This window comes from Melospiza georgiana, chromosome 5, assembly GCF_028018845.1.
Source record: "Melospiza georgiana isolate bMelGeo1 chromosome 5, bMelGeo1.pri, whole genome shotgun sequence".
NCBI lineage: Eukaryota > Metazoa > Chordata > Aves > Passeriformes > Passerellidae > Melospiza > Melospiza georgiana.
In genome coordinates, this window is record NC_080434.1 from 19257901 (window position 1) to 19280197 (window position 22297).

Genomic DNA, 22297 nt, shown 5'->3' on the forward strand with positions numbered 1-22297 from the left:
TGATACAGAGAGTGATCCCCTGCTTCTTCCCCTTCCTTTCCTGTTACGTAACAGAGGGTCTTGTCATTCACATGACCTGGCAGTGGTTTCCTCAGTTTCTGGAGAAAATGTCACAAATGGACAGGGAATCTAGAATAAAACCCCAGTGATTCTACTGTTCCATTAGCAAGTTAGCTCTTCCTTAGTTGCTTTAACCAAAAACGATCATCAAATCATTCCCTACTGAAAGCTGTTCACTGATGTTAAAATCTGTTTTGTAGAAATCTCCAAAGTTCTGATTCAGGTCTGAGCTCTTAGCTCAGAAAGACTTCCTGTCACAGGACTGTGCTGAGGCCTCCCTCTGTGCCCCTGCTAGCGTCATGCTGTATGCTTATATTCTTACTTGACAAATAACTAAAGCTAAATTACACTTAGACAAGCAAATGGAGCCTGGTTTGAGATACAGACAAAATATTCTTAGTTCTGTGCTGTTTGGCTAAGTTATTCACAGGAGCACATTTTTAGGCCACCCAGTCACACAATTTTGTTAACCAACTGCTCTTCAGCATAGCTGGTCCGCTCATTATCAGGGACAGCACCTTGACTACTTGGTCTCACTAGATATACTATATAGCTCTGTTCCTTTAAAAATAAAAATTTTTCTAGATTTTTGTGCAGAATATAGTGCAGTAGGGAAAAAATGTACTGAAGAAGTGTGTAACACTGTTTTCTACATGCAGAAGTTAAACATTTACTACTTGTCCATGCCATGCTCCAGAGTATGGCCCTGAGGTCACTGCTTTTTTTTTTTTCCCCAAGCAAAACAGTACAGCCCACAATGTTCCTGACTGGTTGTAGCTTTTCTAAATGGAAGGGAGTGTTCACTGAAACAGGGTAATTAAAGTGCATGTGTGTAGATGCAAGGGTATTCGTGTCAGTACAGGGGTTGCCTGAAGAAACATCTTCTAATTTAGGCCTATGTTACTACATATTTTATTAATGTCGTTCACTAAACAATGTCTGAGGACTTGCCTGCACTAGAAAACTTGGGGTTTAAGTGAGGTTAAAATAATAACTTTCTTTTCTCTTAACATGGACACAGTTTTACAAATATAAAATACATGTGGAAGATCAATCACTAAAAATTATCTTTTCCCCAGGAAAACCAGACTGTCTTTAGGGTTTCTAATCATATATATAGAAAGTTATTCTTACAACCTTTCCAAGGCTTCCTGTCCAAGAACTTTGAAGCCCAGCTGAACAAAGGTATTTAGATTCACCAACCCCTGAAAAGAACATTCCATAGTTTGCTGTGTAAATTTCTAACAATAAATCTCTCATTCAACAGAAAGTATCGACTTGATCCATAAATTACTTTCATAAACAACAGCAAGAGCATACAGCTCACATGACACAGTAAATTATTTAAAAACTCTGCCATTCACTCTGAAAGCCCTAATGAAGACATTAATGAAATGAGTGGTGGGAAATATACCCACAGCTGGAAACAATTCTCCTGAACTGATTACCTGTCAGGTACTCAATGTCTGGTTTGGAAAAATCACAGAGGAGATTATACAAATGAAACCCAAAGTTCTAGTGCAGGCTGAAGGTTTTGGAAACCATTAATATGGATCAGCTAGGGGACTGAAGACTGCTAAATTGGGTAAAGAGCTTACAGAAGTGGAAATTGCAGATAGTAATTGCAAACTGACCCAGGGGGAAATCCCCTGGCTGGAATGTATTCCTGATTGAATTTCATAAGCTTTTTTTTTTGTTTTGTTTTGTTTTAGTTTTGTTTGGGGGTTTTTTCTAGTTTTTTTGGGGGTTTTTTGTTTTCTTTTGTTTTTGTTCCAGCTTTATTTCTGAACACTTTCCCATCCTCCCCTCTCATTGGAGGAAGTGTAATTTATAGTATTGAAATCAATGTGTTTTCAGGCTCCAGAAGAGTTCCTGAAATAGACCAGCTCCTTTGCTCAGCTTGGCCCCTAAACCCCTGGCTGTAAGACAGCGCTGAAGGAGTAAACAAGCCACACCAGCGCAGCAGATGAATGTGTCCCATTCATAAGAGTCATGGAGCTGGCAAAATGAGATAGATCAGTTTTCCTAAAACCAGAAACTTCACTGCATATAGAAATATCTCATCCACACTGGAGATCTTCAGGGGTGGGGAAGAGAACAGACTACATACAGCTCCAACAGGCTTTGGGACAGAGAGATTGAGGGAAAGATCCCCAAAAGGCTCCTGTAATTCTGAACTCAAACTTTGCCTTCACAATGTGAAGATAACTTCTCAAAAGGTTTTTTCCAGTTACAAGCCTCCTCATAATGGGTATTGGTGCCATAAAGATTCTAGTTCTCCAGAGCTTGTTTCCTACTCCTTGACAGCCATAGCCAAAGGGGTACCAGGCACCAGGTTTCAGGGATAGAAAGTTCAATATTCAACACATCATTTTTTGCATTCGTGTATACAGGAGGAGCACAGAAATGGTCACTCATCACACCAAACATGCCAGGGCTACCAAACATGCCAGTTTTCCCAGACTCCCTGGTCATAAAAGAGAGAACTGATTTTTGTTTATGATTTCCTGGGGTGCAGCAGCCCAGAAGGCACAAAAGCTGTGGCTGTGTGGCCCAATGTCCTTCTCAAACAGCCACTCAACCTGCATGGGACAGCATGTCTGGTCACAGATCTAGTAAATGCATGGTCGTCAGTGGGTTGAGGTCTTCAGATATGCAAGGACAAGAGGAAACCATGATGACAGTACATAGGAAAGGTACAAAGAAGGTGAATAAAATAAGGTGCTATGGGCTTCTGACACATTTCAATAGAGATGTGCTCCTGAAGATTGATCTGATGGGACCAGTCAAGATCAGTGAACTGCTCAGAACAAGTGGATCCACTTTGACTGTGCTTGCCCAGGTTTCCTCCTAGGAACACCAGCCTGTGGAGATGTAGGATCTGGTATGTAACCAGGCCCTGCTTGAAGCTTGGCCACTGTGAGCTTCTGGACATGGGTCTTGCCAGTTTTAAAATTCAGACAGACAGTGGAAAATGTGCACATGTTGGCTTGGTACACACTTGAAAACCTTTGTTGAATAAATGTGTTAGGGAACAGAATTCAATGTTCAGACCAGTCTCAGAGAAAACCTGCAGTGTTTTTGATATGTATGCTCAATGCCTTTTCAGTGTTAGACACCTGATTCCTCTTAACTGAAAACTTTTCTAATTGTCTCTCTGTATTTTACAGCTGAGAGTTTACGCCCAGCCACAGCAAATACACACAGCAGAATATGCAGCAAATGTAACAAAAACTGTATTCGACTTCTTTGAAGAGTACTTTAATTTGAGCTACTCTCTTCCAAAACTGGGTAACTATGAACATTTATATTTTTTATTTCGTTAGTTCAGTGTCATGATTATGTTGCTCCTACAGATCTCTGTGCTTTGGTAGAAAACAGCATGAAAGCATTTGGTTGCTAACTGCTGGTATTTTGTCAGGATCTTTTAAAACTGTACCAATGTAGTTCAAGATGTTTCTAAATGTCATGATGGATGAGTTGGCCTCAATCACTGTTTCATTGCCAGTTCTCACAGTTCAGTTTACTGAACTGAAAACTGGTGCTGGCATGTTTATTTTAAAGCATCTTGTGGAAAATCAAGGCAAGCATTGGTGTCATCAGCAAAGGACAATCATGAGTTAAAACAGAGCCAGAAGTTTCAGAAAAATATGTACCACTTCCATATGAACTTCTGGACAAAAGTCAGCAGTGAGATAAGTGAAGATGTAAACTGCCAGAGAGTATGTCATATTATTTATTAACCTGAGTGCAAAGTGGGTGTGTATCCATGTCTTAGAAAGATGAATGTAGTCCAGCATCTAATTTGTAGTTTCTACTGCTGGGCTAAATAAAGATCTGGGGCTAAATAAGAGCAGGCACGCTCTCAAATTTTGCCCATGGTTACAAAATAAGCAAAGAGAAGTTAGTGAGCATCCTTTAGCTTGAGATATTTGGAGTCTGCATCTGATTCACGCAGTTTAACATGCACAATAATCAAGCTAGGAATGCAATCAGTGTTTTGGAAATTCTTCCTACTAAGACCTTCAAAGATGTAATTCAGTTAGTTCATGAACTTAAAAGGATGGAAAAATACTAGTTGCAAACAAGTCAAGACAATATGGAGGGGGAGTCCCCAAAACTTTGAAGACAATTAATAATGCTGTGCAAACCTTTTATTGGCTATTTGTACCTGTACCTATCATGCTAACCTATGTTACTTTAACAAAAGACATTTACCTCCTCCTTTCAAAACAGCACCTGAGTTTACTGTCAATATGTTTGCATTTCAATGACAACTGAATTAGGGAAACCAGTACAATATGTTGTTCTTTCACATAACTGGTCCCCAGTAATAATAGGTACTATATCTCACCTGTGCTTTATATTCAAACTTTCACTGTCATGAAAGACTGACGACTTTGCCATGGCAGCATCTGGACAAAGGCCTTTCTGTGTGACAGGATGGACTGGTATCTTCTGGTTAGCAGTGTCACAGGATAGATACTTTTGTAGATTCTATACTGTTTTACCCAGAATGTCTATTTGTTGGATTCCTAACCTTGACTTGCCATGTTGTTCCTTCATTATTATAAGTTATCCAGTTCAAACCTGATGAATCAGATATGTTTCTGCATAATGATTTATTTAAATATTGTATTTCACATTGATTTATGGCTTCTGTCATTATCTTTCTCCTTGTATAGTCCTTTTGACTGTCATTGAAGCCCTTGCCAAACTATCAGCTTGATTCTGTAATCAAGTTGTTTAATTTAAAATAAGTAATTCCTATCTTCTGTTGGAGTGGGGTGAGGGATTTTCATTCTATTCAGTTTTAAATCCATCATGTACTTTTTCACTAACCCACATAGAAAGCCTGTGGTCATTATTTGAAGAAGAAAATGCTAGTTCAGTTGAGTCTGCAATTCTCATTTAAACCAGTATTGATTACTGACCATAAATGAGTGACCCCCACAAATTGCCAGGCGTAGAAGCAGATGTTGTTCACTGCATGGGGGATTTACTTCAGTTAACGTGTCAAATATTTTTAATACAACAGTGTGACAAACAATGTCATGCCTCATTATTCTACAAATAGTTTCGGGAGGTTTACTGCCTACAGCACATCCCCAGACAGTAGTATTAATTTCTAGAGCCAAAACTAAGTAATGTATGATATGCACATTCCCAGGAGATGCCATAGCATCACCTTCCAGGACAGATCCTCAGCAACTGCAACTGATCTTACCTCTTAATCTCAGTAGATCCAGGGCACTTGCTTTAGGCCAGTTCTCTTCTTGAACACAGATCTAGCCTGCAGTCCACAGTAGTAAGCCAGAATCACAAATGGTAAGCAAAACAGGCTGTAAATACACACAGAGAGGAAAAGCTAATTGATTTAAAGGATACAGTGGTAATTGTTTTCTCTTTCTTTTAACACAGATAAAATAGCTATTCCAGATTTTGGGACGGGTGCTATGGAGAACTGGGGGCTGATCACATACCGAGAAACAAACCTGCTGTATGATCCTGCGGAGTCAGCCACATCCAACAAGCAGAGAGTAGCTGCTGTGATAGCCCATGAGCTCGTTCATCAGGTATATTTTAGGACATGAGTCACTTTTACAGTGTTTCAAATATATAGTCACAACATTTTAATCTTGAAAATACTGTCATTAACTTCATCTCAGGTTCTTCTACATGTGCTCAAAATCTGATTGCAAAATATCATGTTATAACAGATCCCTGTTAGAGCTTTAAAATACCATGACTACTGCCTTGGAATTTTTCTCAGGAAGTTAGATGCTTGAGCCCAGACTGTCAGCCAGTTTTTGAAAATCTGTCTAAAATGTCTTAGAGAAACTAATTTACCTGTGCAGATGTCTCTTTTGGACAGGCAAACAAGAACAGTTATACACTGTGGAGGCTGTCTGAAAACATATCCTTAAAAGCAGAAATCATCAAATCAAGAGGAAGAAACTAAAAATATTTTCAGTGGCACATGAATCATTAGCACTCTCCCTAGTAATATGTAATTTTATAATAAAAGTGATGTTTTAACACAAGGCAAGGCCTTCATTCCTATTCAAACCCCAGAATTATGATAGTTTTCATCTGGCAGCAGGAAGAAAAGTAAGCAAATAAATGTTCTGTATGCAGATGGAGATACTGAAATGTACATGTACTATTTATCTAAACCTACATCTTTATGTTTATAATTGTAGTGGTTTGGAAATATTGTGACCATGGACTGGTGGGATGACTTGTGGCTAAATGAAGGATTTGCCAGTTATTTTGAGTTCCTGGGAGTAAATGCAACAGAACCAGATTGGAAAATGGTAATTATTTCTGCCTTGTAGAGGGTTGGCGGGGCTGGGAGGAACATTTTGGAAGGGAGTAAAATTTAGACAAGGATGATGAAGACTTAAAGTATATTTATGGAAAACTAACATAGTGTGGTGCAACATGAAGAAAAAGTTGGTCTACGTTTTTCACCTACCTATGTTATGATCTGAAGCTAGTCAAAGTACACTTTGTGAAGCTTCAGTCTGCAGGGAAGAGTCATTCTTTTTTAACCAGTGAGTCAATTCGGTTCAGTTATTATGGCAAATAACACCTAGGTGGGTTCTGGACAGGGCCTTAACAGTTTTGCAGGGCTGCTTAAAGGTCTAACTCTGAAAGATGCAGATTTTCCTGGCTGTACTCTCTTCATGGGACTTAGGATTGCTATGTGATCTGGTAAGGGTTGGGAACCTGGGCCTGTCTCCACAGCTTGAGCTATTATCAAGGAAAATAGTGGACTCCCATTCAGCTCCTGCCAGCATTTTAAGTGTCCTTTCAAATGCTCCAACTCAGACAATCTCTGTTCTGTACAGTGCAAAAATAGGCAGTGACAGTGGATAGTCAATGTGCTAACTGTGTCAGCTCCAGACGCTTTAAGGGTGTTGCAAAGTTGACCTTAAATAGGCATGTGAATAGTCTGTGAATAAAGGGAGTTTTCTTGCTCCTTTCTTCCTCCCTCCCAAACAGATGTGATGGCACAGAACACACATATTTTCCTCAGCTGTCGAGGTGTAATGAGGTTCTGTGTGCTAAGACATACACAACATGCCAGTGGAAGGGAGCAGAGTAGGTTTTGCATAGGTTGAACCTGTTAAAATCTGCTATCTCCTGAGCCTAGTGACTTTAGAAGCAGGCAGTGCCTACTTGCTGCTTTACCTGCCTTTCTCCCTGCAGAGAGGCTAAGAACAAAGTCATTCCCTGGGTCATTTTTACATTTTAAAGTAGAAGGTCTATGGTCCTAACTATGCAAGAAAAGATCTAATTACTGAATTTAAAATAAAAAGTCTTTTTTTTATCTAGATATTATGTTAATCTAAAACATTTCAATACTATCCTAGTGAGTATTAGAAGAGGAAATCTAAATTGAATTTTAGTCTTTTTTTTGGTCAATATTGATTAGGAAATAAGGGGATTTTAACTGCTGGCTACTTAATCTTTTTTTAAAAATTCAAATAAATTTAAAAAACATTTAAGCCTTGGGATGGGGAACCCTGCCTCCTTCTTCCCTCCCTCCCTTCCTACCCAGCTCCTCTTTTGCAAGAGGAGACCATAATGCTTTGTAAATATTGTCACACTTCTGAAATTGGTAACACAGGCTACTCTTTTTGCCCTGCTGGTGGCAAGGGAGGTGGGATGGGTGTGTCTGTGTTATGATACACACAGGAAAACAGGATCTGAAAAAGGCAATTTCTCTAAGGAGAAATTGTATCCCTCCCCTCTCAGATGTAAAGCAAGAGTTTGCAAGTCCTTCTTTAGAGGCATGAAATTTCATTCTATTTTAAATTGCCTAGAGAAGTTGAAATTCAAACTACTTATTTGGGAAGTAGGGATATGCTCCTGCCTTTGTTTCCATTCTAATGTCTTCTTTTTCTCAGCCTGAACAGGTTTTAATTGACGATGTGCTTCCTGTACTGATGGATGACTCTTTGCTCTCTTCGCACCCAATTGTAGCCAATGTGTCATCTCCAGCTGAAATCACCTCTGTGTTTGACGGGATATCCTACAGTAAGGTAGGACATCCTTCTGTTGTGACTTTGGATGCAAAGGAAGGGGCAAAGGAGAGGAGATAAAAGTCAGGCTCATAATCAGGACTCCCAAGTCACTTGAGCTGTGTCTGTGCAGATCTTTGTTCTGGGACGTTCCCAGCTGCAGTCAGTGACGATGCAGTTAAAGGCAGCTGTGAGAGGAGCAGAGCAGCAGAGCCTGGTCAGCCACTGTGCACCATGCAGGCCTGCTCACAGCATGCAGTGATGCAGGCAAAGCACGGTGTCACCGGCCTCTGCCACTAGAGTGCTGGGTTTAAAATTAAACTAAACAAGGTACTAACCACACCCCTCTCCCATCTCCTTGTGCGGATGCAGCCCAGTTATGCCAAGGCTCATGTGGGTAGAGGAGGCAAGGGCAGATGTCCAAGGCCAGATGTATCCTTTCTGTCGCTTCTCCATCACACCTGCAGGCCCTCATAACTTCTGTTTTGAGGAAGCAAGGCAGGGAACCAAGCAGTGAAAACAGGAAAGTGACTTTTTATCTCAAGTTGCTCACAGTATTCCAGCCACCCAAAAAGATGGGCTACATCAGCCTCTACTGGCATGGGCTTAAATTGGGAGATAAGTCAGCTCCACATTTCACTGAAAGTTGTGGAGCTCAGGAGCACACTGGAGTACAATAGTCCAGTAGCCCAGGAAGTGGTAGCAGACACTCCATTAAGCATTTGATAAGATTTTTGCTCATCCCATCCCAGCGTGTGGCAGTGAGGACCTGTGCCCATAAAGACTCCCTAAGGAGCTAGCTGGAAGGATACCTCTGCCTGAGCAGAGACACTGGAATGCTGGAGTCATCCAACCACTGTTGTTACCAGGGTACACAGAGGTTTTTGGGAGCCCAAGGTCTCTGGTAGTACTTGCTGTGGAGGGCGGCAGGCTGGAGATCAGTGCTGTGAAGTCCAGAGCTTGAGGGACACCAGCAGCCATGCTGAGGATCATCACTTTGAAGACCCAGCTTAGGGGGCTGAGGCCATCTTCTTTCTCTCCATAGCAGATGTAGCCAAAGCCACTTAGTCCTCAGACAAGCCTTAGACTTGGAACAAAGCAGGTGCCCCCCCATATCTAACCAGGTAAGTCTCGACTCAAGGGCCCCAACAACACTGTTCCCTCCAGTTGTTTTCTGCAGGGCATCAAGAGACAAGCCCAAAGAAAACACTCCTGTCACTCTTCTCCTCAACCAGCCATCTCCCATGCTGCTTCTGAACCTGATACACCATATTTTATTGGCAGTTTCTTATATGACCCTGTCAGTGTTCCCTCTCTGATGCCGTAACACACTTCCACAGAACACACAAAATCCAACATTATTAAACACTGCTTGTTGCTTTCCCTCCAAGCTCCCATTATCAGCTAAACATACAGTATATATTGCATTGACTTTAGCTTCAGGTGTGCTACAGTCTGTAACTATAGATACTACTTTTATTAGCTAGACTTGATCCATCCATTTCCATCAATTTTCTGTTTTCAATTGTTAAATCCCCTATCCAACAATACAACCAATATTTATTGCATCATAAATGCCTCACAGTCAAACCATAAACCATGTAAAAACCTGCATTGTGTAACAGTTTTTAAATCAAACTAACAAAAGTCACGAAATATACAGAGCTAAATCAAATACTCTGGATCAAAATCTATTTTAGTGGTGAGCTAAGTAAGATACATACTTTTGCAGGGTCTGTAAAAACAATGGAGAAAAAAAAATCGTAGCTTTTACTCATCTCGTTGTGCCTAGATAATTACAACATGAACTCTTTTTTTTAAGCAAAAACACTTGAGGACTTGTGCATTGTTTGGGAACAGTTTGCTTGGGATATAATTTGGCTTGGGTTATAATTTGGCTTGAAAGAGAAAGTCTTTGCGTAGATTTAGCTCAAATTACTGTTGGCATTTATATATAAATGCGTGACAAAATTAGCTTGTTTCTTTTTGACTTTGTTTTGGCTTCTCTTTTGTATTTTTCTTTTAAAAACCATCTTCTCATGATAATATTCATCGCTAAACAAATAAAGCATCATTTGAAATGCTCTCTGTTAGTCTTACCAGAACAACCCGAGAGCTTATCCAATCCTAAAACCCTAATGAATTGCCTAAGGGTCTATGGAGTCATTGCAGTGTATTCTGTATGAGATCCTCTAACTGCTGTGGGATTGATAGGGCATTATATGCCTAGGAAAGCTCTACTAGAGTAGAGCTGGTGAGTAAGCAATTAATGTACATAATTGTTTTAATCTGTTTTTAAAAGTATTTGTATCTCATCTCTTTCCCAGTTTAATCCTCTCTCTCATTTTGAAAGGTTTTATTAAAGTATCAGTGACCTTTTTGTCTTAAATAAGTTCTGTTAGAAATTTGCTCTTGGACCCTCGTATTTTTGGAACTTCCCAGCTACAGAAGTTTAGGATTAATCTTCCACATTTCTGCCACAAACAAATCTTGCCACGTGCTTGGCAATTACTATGAAATTATGTGGGTGTTGATAAAAGACTCCCCCCTATACCACCCATCAGAGAATGTCAGCTAGTTAAATTAAGGTCACTTGCTGAGCCTCCCCAAATAGTTGTAAGAAAGGGAAGTTATTAAAATGCTGGTGTTCCTATAATCAGTGATTTTTGTTAGGATGAGTTTTTCTCAAACACTTCACCATGGACTACAGAGGAATGACAAGAGTGGAGAAGAGACTGAAAAATAATAGTAGAAGGTGCAAGTGACTTACATTACATTTTAAATACAACACTTTACATTTTAAAGCAAAAGAAGTCTCCACTGTTATCAAATCATGTATAAGTGTGTATTTATACTTTGGCTTTTAATATAAATGGGAGGGGATGGTTTCTGAGTGGTGATATCAGATAAGAAGTGGCTGAGAGACTAAGCTGAGGAACTGAGGTCCCCTAGTGCATACTCGTGGCCTTATGATCACCATTGATCATTAAGCAGCTTTAGGATTATCACTAATGGATATCTGTTCTAAATGTTACTGAATTGGAATATTTTAAGCATATTCCATGGCACACACATCAGATTTCTGTATCAGAAAACAGTCATCTGCTGATCACCTTGACTCTCCAACAATAGCCTGGAAAGCAGTTTGAGGCATATCTGTTCAAACAGTCCCTCTACCATGACTCCTCTAGTCATTATTCTCAGACACATAAATAGAGGAAACAGGTTTTACTGAGAATTCAGATAATACTATTATTTTCATGGGACGACTGGATTTTTAAACTATTCATAGCATTAGGCTCTCAACTGGCCCTTGATTTAGCTCAGAAAATGAAAACATGCTAATCCTAAAATTGTATTTTGCATCTTAGATGGAATTTGCACTCCTTTTTTTTTCTTCATCATCTTGTGTGCACTCTGTTCTTTGTTCCACATGGCTCTTCTACTTCTCTCTCCTGTCTTCCTTTTGTTTCTTTCTTCTTTCAAGGTCCTAATTGTTTGGGTTATTTTCTGTGACGGTGACGCCCAATTAGTAACTCCTCTGATTCCAATTCTACCCTGCTTCAGAGGCCAGAGCTTTTACACTAGTCCTCAGCAAATCTCATTCCTTATCTTCAGATGGCATACCCACACCTGTAAAGCCCCAGACTTGCAGAATTTTTAGAGTTCCCTTCCTGTTTTGTGTTCATCTGAAGTCACTGCCTCTCTCAGGCTGTTCCCCTGACAGGGGGAGTCGCCAGCTGCCCTCACCCCTGAAATGTTCTACACAAAACAGGGAGCCCTACTCACACAAACTGGTAGAGAGGCAGGATAGTAAGCTGCAGCAGCAGGGCTCGGGAGCTGAACATAGGAACAAGTGTCTGATCACAACAAAAGACTGATTCTCACATCCAGATTTAAGCTCCACCAGGTAGGCATGCTATCAAACAAAGGAAGTAGAAAAAACACTTCCTTACTCTGATGGATGATTTCTATTTTTGCCTCGCAAAATACTCATTCACATGTTGCCTTTTAGATGAATGAAAATCATGTTAGAGCAGTATGGATTGACCTTCTCCCCTTTCCCTTTGTCCTCAGGGTGCATCAATCCTCAGAATGATTCAAGACTGGATTACACCAGAGCTCTTCCAGAAAGGCTGTCAGGTAAAGGTGGCAGCAAAACCTGCCAGACACACAGCCCATCTTTACGTGACAGTAGCAAAGCCATTATTCAAAACATGAATATCAGAGATCCTGGTATTGGTAGCAAAAGTACATAGTGGATTTCAATCCTGAGTGGACAACATAGAGGGGAAGAAGTTCCATGCTCCCACAGAAGCAGGAATGTGAACTGCATAAAGATTTGATAGCCAGACAGGACCTAAATTCCTGACAGCTTTAAGTGGAAAAACCTCCTCTACCCCACAGCTATCCTGTTGTCAACTGGGATCCCCTCATTCTGCTGTAAAGTGTGTCTGTGGCTTCCTATGGCCAGGATCCTCCAACCCACACAAGGCTGACGTGTAGGGACACTCTTAGAGGCATCAGCTCATCCGTGCCCTGATGCAGGGACACCCAGCCCTAAAAAGTGAAGGTAATAGGGAGAAGAAAAGAGATACATTGCACAGTTCATAGTCCTTTCTTGTGGAGGAAAAGCGTGGTGCTACAAAATAACAAAATGGCAGAAAGGAGCCACCCCAGAAGGAGAAAGCTTGTCTGTCCTTTATTCTGAACAGACATTGGTAAAAGCGTTACCAGTGCAGGCTTACCACATTTGTTCTTACTTCCCTCTCTCATGAAGAGCACGTTTATGGGCTGCTACAAGATTGTTGTATTTTCCTGTATTCCCCCTTTCACTTACTCAATCAGAACAGTTACCCAAGATGGGAAAATACAGCCGCCTTGTCTCCAAGAGCCTAACCCTTTCCTTCTGCTCAGAGCCTTCAGGAACCCTAAGGTAGGCAGCTGCGGCCAACAGCGAAACAAACAGCACCATCTACTGACTGAACACCACCGGGAGCAGGTGGCAGGGTAGGAAAACACCCGCCGAGCAGCCAGGGAAGACACAGGATGGAAATAAGGTTTAGGCATTGCAAACTCTTTGCTGAACACCATTACTCCGTGTAACAATCGTTTTGATCAAAACGGGGAGGTGACTAGAGTTTCCTGCTTCCACTCTGAGTCCACAGGTAGTGAAATCTCATTAAATATCTTCCTTCTGCTAAACAGCCTCTTATAGTAGTCAGAAATTTGCAGTAGGGTATAGTGGTGTCCATTTAAACAAAACCCAAAAAAATCTTCAAATACAAATTTATTTCCTACTAACAAGTCACTCTGGAAAACGCTGACTTTTGGTGTTATGGGATGCACTGGACAGCAAAGGAATTTCATCAGCTGAATACTGATCCATTTGATCTCCCACTGACAGTACTACCTCCCATGTGTGGATACTCTGTGCAACTGAGAAGTACTCTTTGTATCCCTGTACAACTGAATATGTGTATTGTTTTCATAGGCAAACAAGAAACACTGGTAGTATTTTCATGGTCTTCCATCTCTCTCTAGGCATATTTGAAGAAATACCCTTTCCAGAATGCCAAGACAGAACAATTCTGGGAAGCTCTGGAAGAGGTGTGTTTTGCATCCACCCAAACCCTTGCTGATAAATGTTTCGTATCTTATCCACTGATTTCAGTTTCTCAAAGTTTTAATATTCTGTAGCTCTTCTGTCAATGAGATCACATGCTAGGCAGCCTCCCTCTTTCTTTCTTTCTTTCTTTCTTTCTTTCTTTCTTTCTTTCTTTCTTTCTTTCTTTCTTTCTTTCTTTCTTTCTTTCTTTCTTTCTTTCTTTCTTTCTTTCTTTCTTTCTTTCTTTCTTTCTTTCCTTTCTTTCTTTTCCTTTCTTTTCCTTCCTTCCTTCCTTCCTTCCTTCCTTCCTTCCTTCCTTCCTTCCTTCCTTCCTTCCTTCCTTCCTTCCTTCCTTCCTTCCTTCCTTCCTTCCTTCCTTCCTTCCTTCTTTCCTTTCCTTTCCTTTCCTTTCCTTTCCTTTCCTTTCCTTTCCTTTCCTTTTCCTTTCCTTTCCTTTCCTTTCCTTTCCTTTCCTTTCCTTTCCTTTCCTTTCCTTTCCTTTCCTTTCCTTTCCTTTCCTTTCCTTTCCTTTCCTTTCCTTTCCTTTCCTTTCCTTTCCTTTCCTTTCCTTTCCTTTCCTTTCCTTTCCTTTCCTTTCCTTTCCTTTCCTTTCCTTTCCTTTCCTTTCCTTTCCTTTCCTTTCCTTTCCTTTCCTTTCCTTTCCTTTCCTTTCCTTTCCTTTCCTTTCCTTTCCTTTCCTTTCCTTTCCTTTCCTTCTCCGTTCCTTCTCCTTTCCTTTCCTTTCTCATAAGGCTGTGGGAGTGGAGTAAGAACCCAGAAAGTAGGCCTTGCTAACAAACACCCTGCTGCTGAAATATTCCCCCTGCAACTTAAACTCATTTCATGTGTGAAACACCTCTCATCCACCATCATGCACCCCATACTGTCTCTTTTCTCTCTCCAGATTCAGGTGTTGGAAAGCTATCAGTAGCATCAATTCACGAGTAATTTTGGTGCTTATATCCCTCTCTAGCTTGTGAGTCCCAGTTGGGTCATCATCTGTGCCACCATTTTCTGATCTTTCCTGTTCCTTGAGGCTGGACTATTTTTTCCATCTATCTCATTAGCCCCCATTATGCTGGCATACTGCCAGGTTCTTCCCTGGTACTTTTTCCTTTTCTTCCAAACCTGTGGACATGCACACAGACTAAATTGTGCTTTTCTTTTTAGTTCCAGTCTTCTCCTTGGTCCCAGACTTCTTCCTACTCAGCAGAACTTCCTGCTTTCTCTCTCTAGTGCTTTGCATCTTCACATCATCTTCCTCATCTGGAGAAAGTCACTAGAAGTGAGTCTAGCTCACTTCTCTCACAGGTGGCATCCTCGGGAGGTAGTGACAGCTTTCTTCAGCTCCAGTTCCCAGGACAGATGTTCAGGGTTCACAGAATGAATCAAATTTTACATTGATGCATCTGCTGGTGGTTAATACTGGCTCTTTCTTCACATTTTAAACAGGACACACTGCAAGGAGGCTTCTGCCTTTAAAAATCCCACTGTGTCCTTTCTGTCTTGTTCAGTTTTTCTGTCAGAAAAAAATTGAGAGATCTTTGAGAATGCAAGGGGCCTCAAATGTTCCTCAGTATTTCTTATCCATGCTACTGCTAGTCTCCTGCCTACACATTTCTCATTTCTTCTGTGGGTGTTCAAGTTTCCAAATAATTTCTTTCTTCAGTGACAGGCACCATAAAAGGATTTAATTGAGGATTTTTTTTGTCCTGAACATGCTCTTTCCTCTGCCCCTTTCTGCTTTTCTTTTTCTTAATACCAGAGATACTTTCTTTCCTCTTAGGACTGAATTTCCATTTTCACTACAACCTTCTTCCATCATTCACAGGCAAGTAATAAACCTGTGAAGGAAGTCATGGACACCTGGACTAGGCAGATGGGCTATCCTGTTTTGGAGATGGGAGCTAATTCAGTATTCACACAGAAACGTTTTCTTTTGGATCCCAGTGCAAATGCTTCTCATCCTCCTTCTGATCTTGGGTAAGTTCCTACTGCACATGTTGATTCATACCAGGTAGAAACTAAGTAAAATATACATCATTAAATACATTTATAAAAATAAGTTTAAAAAACCAAAGCAAAACAAAAAAAACCAAATGAACAAAAAATAAACAAAAAAACCCCAATGACAACAACAACAAAAAACCACGCACAAATAAACAAACAAAACTCCAAAAACCTATATGGGTTTTCTCTTGGGAAACACAATACCTGTCTAAATTCCATCATAGTAAGCTCCATAAAAGAACAAGTAAAACCAGAAGTGTATAAATCTGCTAAGATATTTTGTTTAGAAGACAAAAAATATTAAATCTTTCTTCCTGGAGGTAGGAGAAGATACCATAACCTTAATTTTTTTTATTTTCTGGAAGTTAGTGACCATTTACTTAACCTAGGGTTATAAAGATTACATATATTTCCCATAGCATTTGTCACCAAGGAGAAATCTCTCTGGGATAAAGTATAATATACTAATATGGAAGAGCAGCTGACTGCTCAAAAGAGCTTGATCATTTTAGCAGCCCTACGCAGGTGGCTGACGTTACACTTGCAGCATGCTCTGCTGTCCCACATCCCTGGTTGCCTGGTCACAGTCTTGGTCAGGCTGTGCTGTGGCTCCATTCCTGCCCAAATTTCTCATCTTTGTCCTGGGCATGCCCTGGAGTGAGGAAACTGCACCTACCCAATAAAGATATAAAGGAGCTGAGGAGCAAGAGGTAAGTGTTTTTTAATGAAGGAATTAGGATTGTCTTGGAGAAGAAAAATAGGCTGGAAAAGGCAAGAAGCCCTGTTAACTGTATCACAGTAGATGCTTAAACTCTTTCCTTTTTTCCATCTGCAAAAAAACTTCTGTAATACTTAACCATTTATTTCAAGTCAGCATTGCAAAGATTAACTAGTGTCTGTGCAAAGCCCTAGACACATCAACATCAACCTTGACACCAGTTATTAACATAAAATCATCTTTTACTAAACCAATCACTTTGTATCCTGCTAGAATATTGCCTGACATTATTTAGTATGTATATGTTCATAAGCACAAGTCAGCTTCAAAAAACAAGATGTAAGCATTAAACAAAGAAACAAAGACATATTGGAGGGGCTTTTTTTACTATTTGGCTTCAAATGTAATTTGACTTTCTTTCCCATTAAATAATTTCAGTTACAAATGGAATATACCAGTCAAATTTAAGCGTGGTGATACATCAAATTATACTTTCTACAATGCATCAGATTCTACAGGTAAATGTATTCTCTTTTAAGGATAATGAATGGATGAAAGTTTTCCATATAATTTATAAAAAACAGAGTACAGAATGAACTTTTATACTTTGCAGTTTTCAGGTCCAGGAGGTAGCACACAGCTTGGTTATTCCAGTCACTAGTAATTTCAGTGATAAGATTACTATTTCCCCTGTACAAACATGATGTCAGTTTAGACTCAGTTTCAGTATAGTGCTTAAGCATCTTAAATACAGTCCTATTCAAGGAAACATCTATGCATACTTTTAATTATAATGCACTAAAATCAATTTGGCTTAGATATGGCCATTGTCCAGTCCAAGAAAAGAGGAGAAGTGGGAGGCTGGTGAATGCTTTCGTGCCATGGTAAACTGGCAACTTGAGTTCAATTAAAGAAAAAGAACTACAAATGATTAATCACCTTTTCTTATGCTGATTTCCGAACTGAGAAAATTCCTACGGGGTTCATTTTGATCATTGTTCTAGTATGCAGTCAAATTTGAATTTCTTCTACTACACCTCCAGTGGACAAAATTGTGGGGAAAAATTACTTTTTTCAGATTTTTTCAGATTTTAAATTACATCCCATTGAATGCCAAAAATATTACAATTGGCTTATCTTTTCTTGTGCTTGTTTGTTGCTTTCTTAAAATGCGATTTGTCTTTTGTTCTGGGGTGGCGGTTTTTTTAAATGGTTGCTTTTAGTATCCACGCAAAAACAAACAAAAAATATCTTACGTTATGATACAAGTCAGAAGTTAAAACAAAGACATTTTCTTTCTCTGATTTCCACACGATCTGAGGGCTGCAAGGGGCTATTAACTTCACAAATCATGCAAAGTCTTGATTAGGTGCTTACTTCTACATTCACAAAATTTCTGTCTTGCAGGGCAAACAGCAACTGTAGGGAAAAATCTTTTTAGAAATACTTTGTATGTAACATCCAAACAGAAACATGCTTTTAACTACAGACACCCTCAAAACAGAGATTCAAGACCATTGTTTTCAATATGAAATAGAAAAATTTTCATAAGTAGCATCATCAACTGGACCAGGCCAAGCTTCTGAGAAAGAAAAATTTTCAAGTATTCATTTTAAATGGGAAAATCCCTAAACATGAGTGCTTGCATGAAGTCTCAGCCTATTTTGTAAATCTTTTATCAACAGCTACAAAAATAGAATCAAAGAAGAGTAAGGAAAGAAAAGTTAAATTTAGTTGAAACAAACTGGAAAACGAAACTAATGAAGGATAAAATATGAGAACTTTAATAGTACACACAAGGATGAAAAATGTTTAAAAATATATATTTGCAAGAACTGCTTCTTTGCAATTTTTTACTTCTTACAACAACACTAAATCTCACCATCCTCATCCTACTCAGAATGACCTCCATTTCAAATTTAACAAAGTAGCTACCCCAAATAATTACTGCAATTCATTTGTGTAAGACAAGTGCTGGCATTCATCAAAATCTGTAATAACTCATCTTTACTGAGAGCCATTTAGAAGTAAATAAATAAATAAATTAAATTAAGGGTTGGACCTTATTTTGATATCCATTAAAACCAAATAAAATGTTTGGAGTCAAGGAATCTCCAGTGAGATCTGCATCATATAAGGCGCACAAACTGATTCCTGTTTACTTTGTAGGAATTCAAATACCATCTTCTACTGATACTTTTGTGAATGTTAATCCAGACCACATTGGATTCTTCCGGGTGAATTATGATAGTCAAAACTGGGCCAGCTTTCTTCTGCTTCAAAACCACATAGTGAGTGTTGTAATGTCTAACTTGTCTGGTGGGTCTCTTATAAGAGGTCTGTAAGGCTGGGGTTTTTCTGCAAACAGTCTGTATATTCTTGATCCCTCTTTTCCTCTTTTCATACAGATGTTTTCACCTGCTGATCGCGCAGGGATTTTGGATGACGCTTTTTCTTTAGCGAGGTAAACTAATTCTCTGCAGAGATTTCAACACAAATGTTTCACTTTCTGTTGCCTAATAATTAGGATTCAGGCAACCCAGGTGGTTGAAAGAAATTTTCTGACTTTGGTATGAGCTTTAATTCTTTGTTGCTTTATCTTGTGGGTGCAAGGGGGGGCATTTCAGTATGAATTACAACTTGCATTACCGTTGCAATCACAAGAAATGCTCCCTTTCAGTACCATGGCAAGAAAAAAGCAGCCTTCAGTTGCACAGGTCTTAGAATGGGGGTTTTCTCCATATAATTAACAATAATGGAAGCACTCCAGAAGAGGTTAGGTATCCAGAAAAGCAGAGATGTGCCTACAATGCATACAAGGCATTGAGTAGCTACCACCTCAGCTAGTAGTTTGCTTAGAAACTTGATTGGAAACTTCTAGATCTTGAACCCAACCATGCTGACACAGATAAATTTTAAGCAATCTGTAACAGGCTCTAAGTCTCCTCAGCTTTTCGGGATGTCACCAACCAGCAATTCCTTTCTTTTTTTTGTTATATTAATGTCAGTCAGTTAAAGGCTGCCTACTTCTAGGTACACTGGGCTGCTGCACAATGCTAGCAGTCTTCTCATAATGGCACAACTCCTACAGTTAGGCATTGATCAACAGTGATCCTTGGTTATCTCTTTGGGAAAACACCTTCCAAGTTACATTCCAGACAACTTTCTCCCTCACAAACTTTACTATTTCAGGCCTTCTAAAGTAAATAGTAAATCTACTATCTTTGGAGAAGCAAGATCTTCAAATTCATTAAAATAACAGAAGTTATGTTTTCTCCTTCCACAGACCTGGACTTGTGAGTTACACTGTTCCCCTGGAACTCACAAAATACCTAGGAAAGGAAAGAGATTATTTGCCTTGGAATAGAGCTATATCAGCTGTAACTTACCTTGCAAACATGCTCGAAGATGATCAAACTCTCTATCCCCTGTTTCAGGTGATGAAGCAAAATAAAAGCCAACCCAGCTTGGGACCACTGAATCTGATAATTCAGAATCTCTCACAAGAATAATAATGAAGTTCAAGTGATTTTCACTGTTGCTGAACTATTACATTTACTTTTCATTATTGTTCTCTTAAAAAAAACCCTCTAAACACTGCTTCATAGTGGTATCTGAATTACCTGGATTCTGCATTCAGGACCATGCACTTGGAGAAAAGACATTATGCCTAATTATTCTTATAATCTGTCACCATAAGGCATGTTACAGGTATTTATTTGTCAAGGCTGTCCTGCAATTCAATAAAGAAGTATGTATAGGGCAGCAAAATCTCAAACACCTGTCCTCAGCACAAAGGATGGCTATATCTCTATGTGGCAGTGAGTAGGTTTGTTAGTTGACCTAAAATACTGAACATGATTTAGTGATCACTAAAGTAGGTATGTCCTGAACTATCATCTCTGGAAAGCAGTTGTGGCAGTGTGTCCTTGCTGTACCCCAGCCTTCATCTGGGAACACAGACAAGGCTAGAGAGCAGCAGGTTGGCTTTGTCCTGTCTGCACATCAGTATTGCAAGCATTCAGACTTGGCATGCTGTGGGGATCTGGAAAGATTGTGTGTGTGCCTGTTCATGTTACTTTTTATTCAAGAGATGATAGTTCTGAAAAAAATGAAGGAGAACAAACTATGAAATTAAATATATTATAATTTAAAGAAATCTACACATGTAACCAACACTCTTTTTCTACTTCAGCAATATTTTAGCAATCTGGTAAAACCAACTGTGGAAGAACTGGGCTGGGAGGATTCTGGAGACCATTTGCAGAGGTGGGACAATCTTTAGTTTTTCCTTCTTATGTTATTGATGCATTAGTTAGCAGTAGGAAAATAGCTCTCTCACTCTCTCTCTCTCTCTCTCTCTTTCCAAGGCTTCTTCGTGCATCTGTTCTAGACTTTGCCTGCAGTATGAATGACTCAGAATCTTTGAACAGTGCTTCTCAGCTTTTCAATAGGTGGTTACAAGGAGAAACGTGAGTGCTCACATCTTTTGTGGTTTGTGAAGAACACAGCATGTGACTGGGTACCACTGATCTCAAGTAGGAAAGGGGGAAGAATATTTAAGTACTGTTTCTTTATTTTAGTATTCCTGCAAATCTCCGACTTATAGTATATCGCTATGGGATGCAGAACTCAGGCAATGAGACATCATGGAATTACATGTTCGACAAATACCAAGAAACTTCATTAGCCCAAGAAAAAGAAAAGTTGCTATACGGCCTGGCATCAGTGAGGAACATCACCCTTTTGGACAGGTGATTTAAATGCACACAGATTTCTCTTTTCTTACAGAAGCAACTGTTTGCTGTTTGTTCTTTCCCCTCTTCCTCTCTTCTGTTCTGTCATTTTGGTCAGATTACAGCATGAGGAATGCAATACATTTTCAAGACCAGTTATCTAACATGCCCCTCTGAGATTGTACTATGGCAGGGAAAAACCCTTGTTCTTTTAGTTGAAAGATATTGAAGACATGGTAGTTGCTGCACACAATCAACAACCTTCAGCTCTTCCAACAGTGTGTGCAACTTTAGTTGCTTAATAGTTAATTACCGGGAGTAAATTAGTCATCCATTTCCTCTTTAATCAGTGAAGAGAGGCCAGACCTACAAAGCACTGCTTATCCCAGACCAGGAAAGGAGCTTAAAATCAATGGAAATAATTGCTTTTGGGTGTTGTCAGTCACCCTCTATTAGCTCCAGTTTGCTTAGCCTAGATGTCTACTTTCTAACTAGCTAAAATTAGGCAAACAGCCTTGAGCAATTGTTATTAACAGTGCTATGAAGGCATCCACCTGAACTTGCAATGCACCCTGAGGTGCTGCGCAAAAGTGCTCAAGCTAGAACCAAAAATGTTGAATTCATGCTGCCATGGCAATGATGAGGAGTCTGGATACTGCCCCAGAATCATCCAGCAGACTGTCTGACTTGGCAAGAATCTCACCAGGCTGTCGCCCTGCATAGGCACATTGGCTACTTTAGGCTTATCTGATAACTTTGCATGTTGCTGTATCACGCAGCATAGCACTCATGCAAGCAAACATCTACACCAGGGCCATTCACCACTGTACCAGAGCCCTACCTAAATACCATAACATGGAGCAGCCTCTGCTTGAAAGAGTCCCAAGTTTAAAGGAGGTGAAACACAGAAGTATAGGAGATTCAAAAAGATTCAGAAGGAGTAAATAAAAGATTTAGAGTAATTGAAATAACAGTAGGAAGCAGCTGCATTTCTAAATTCTTGTGACCGCAACAGCCTCGATCTAAAGCCATTAAATAGCTAATGGCTGACATGATTAAAACATGAATTAATTAGCTAGATCAGACTATATTTGCAGAAAATAAAAAATCTCTCCTAAAACAGGGAAAGCTTGTC

General features: G+C 39.7%; 1 protein-coding gene across 1 annotated transcript in view; it reads left to right on the top strand.

Moving 5' to 3' along the window:
- ENPEP (glutamyl aminopeptidase) overlaps positions 1 to 22297 on the top strand; it is a 32588-nt gene that overhangs the window by 8205 nt on the left and 2086 nt on the right. The window contains exons 4-17 of the mRNA XM_058025144.1: positions 3231 to 3351; positions 5482 to 5636; positions 6264 to 6377; positions 7977 to 8111; positions 12168 to 12233; positions 13635 to 13700; positions 15530 to 15681; positions 16865 to 16944; positions 18596 to 18717; positions 18835 to 18890; positions 19713 to 19863; positions 20622 to 20695; positions 20797 to 20898; positions 21010 to 21180. Coding sequence (XP_057881127.1) covers positions 3231 to 3351; positions 5482 to 5636; positions 6264 to 6377; positions 7977 to 8111; positions 12168 to 12233; positions 13635 to 13700; positions 15530 to 15681; positions 16865 to 16944; positions 18596 to 18717; positions 18835 to 18890; positions 19713 to 19863; positions 20622 to 20695; positions 20797 to 20898; positions 21010 to 21180 — 1565 coding nt within the window. The remainder of the gene's footprint in view (positions 1 to 3230; positions 3352 to 5481; positions 5637 to 6263; positions 6378 to 7976; positions 8112 to 12167; positions 12234 to 13634; positions 13701 to 15529; positions 15682 to 16864; positions 16945 to 18595; positions 18718 to 18834; positions 18891 to 19712; positions 19864 to 20621; positions 20696 to 20796; positions 20899 to 21009; positions 21181 to 22297) is intronic.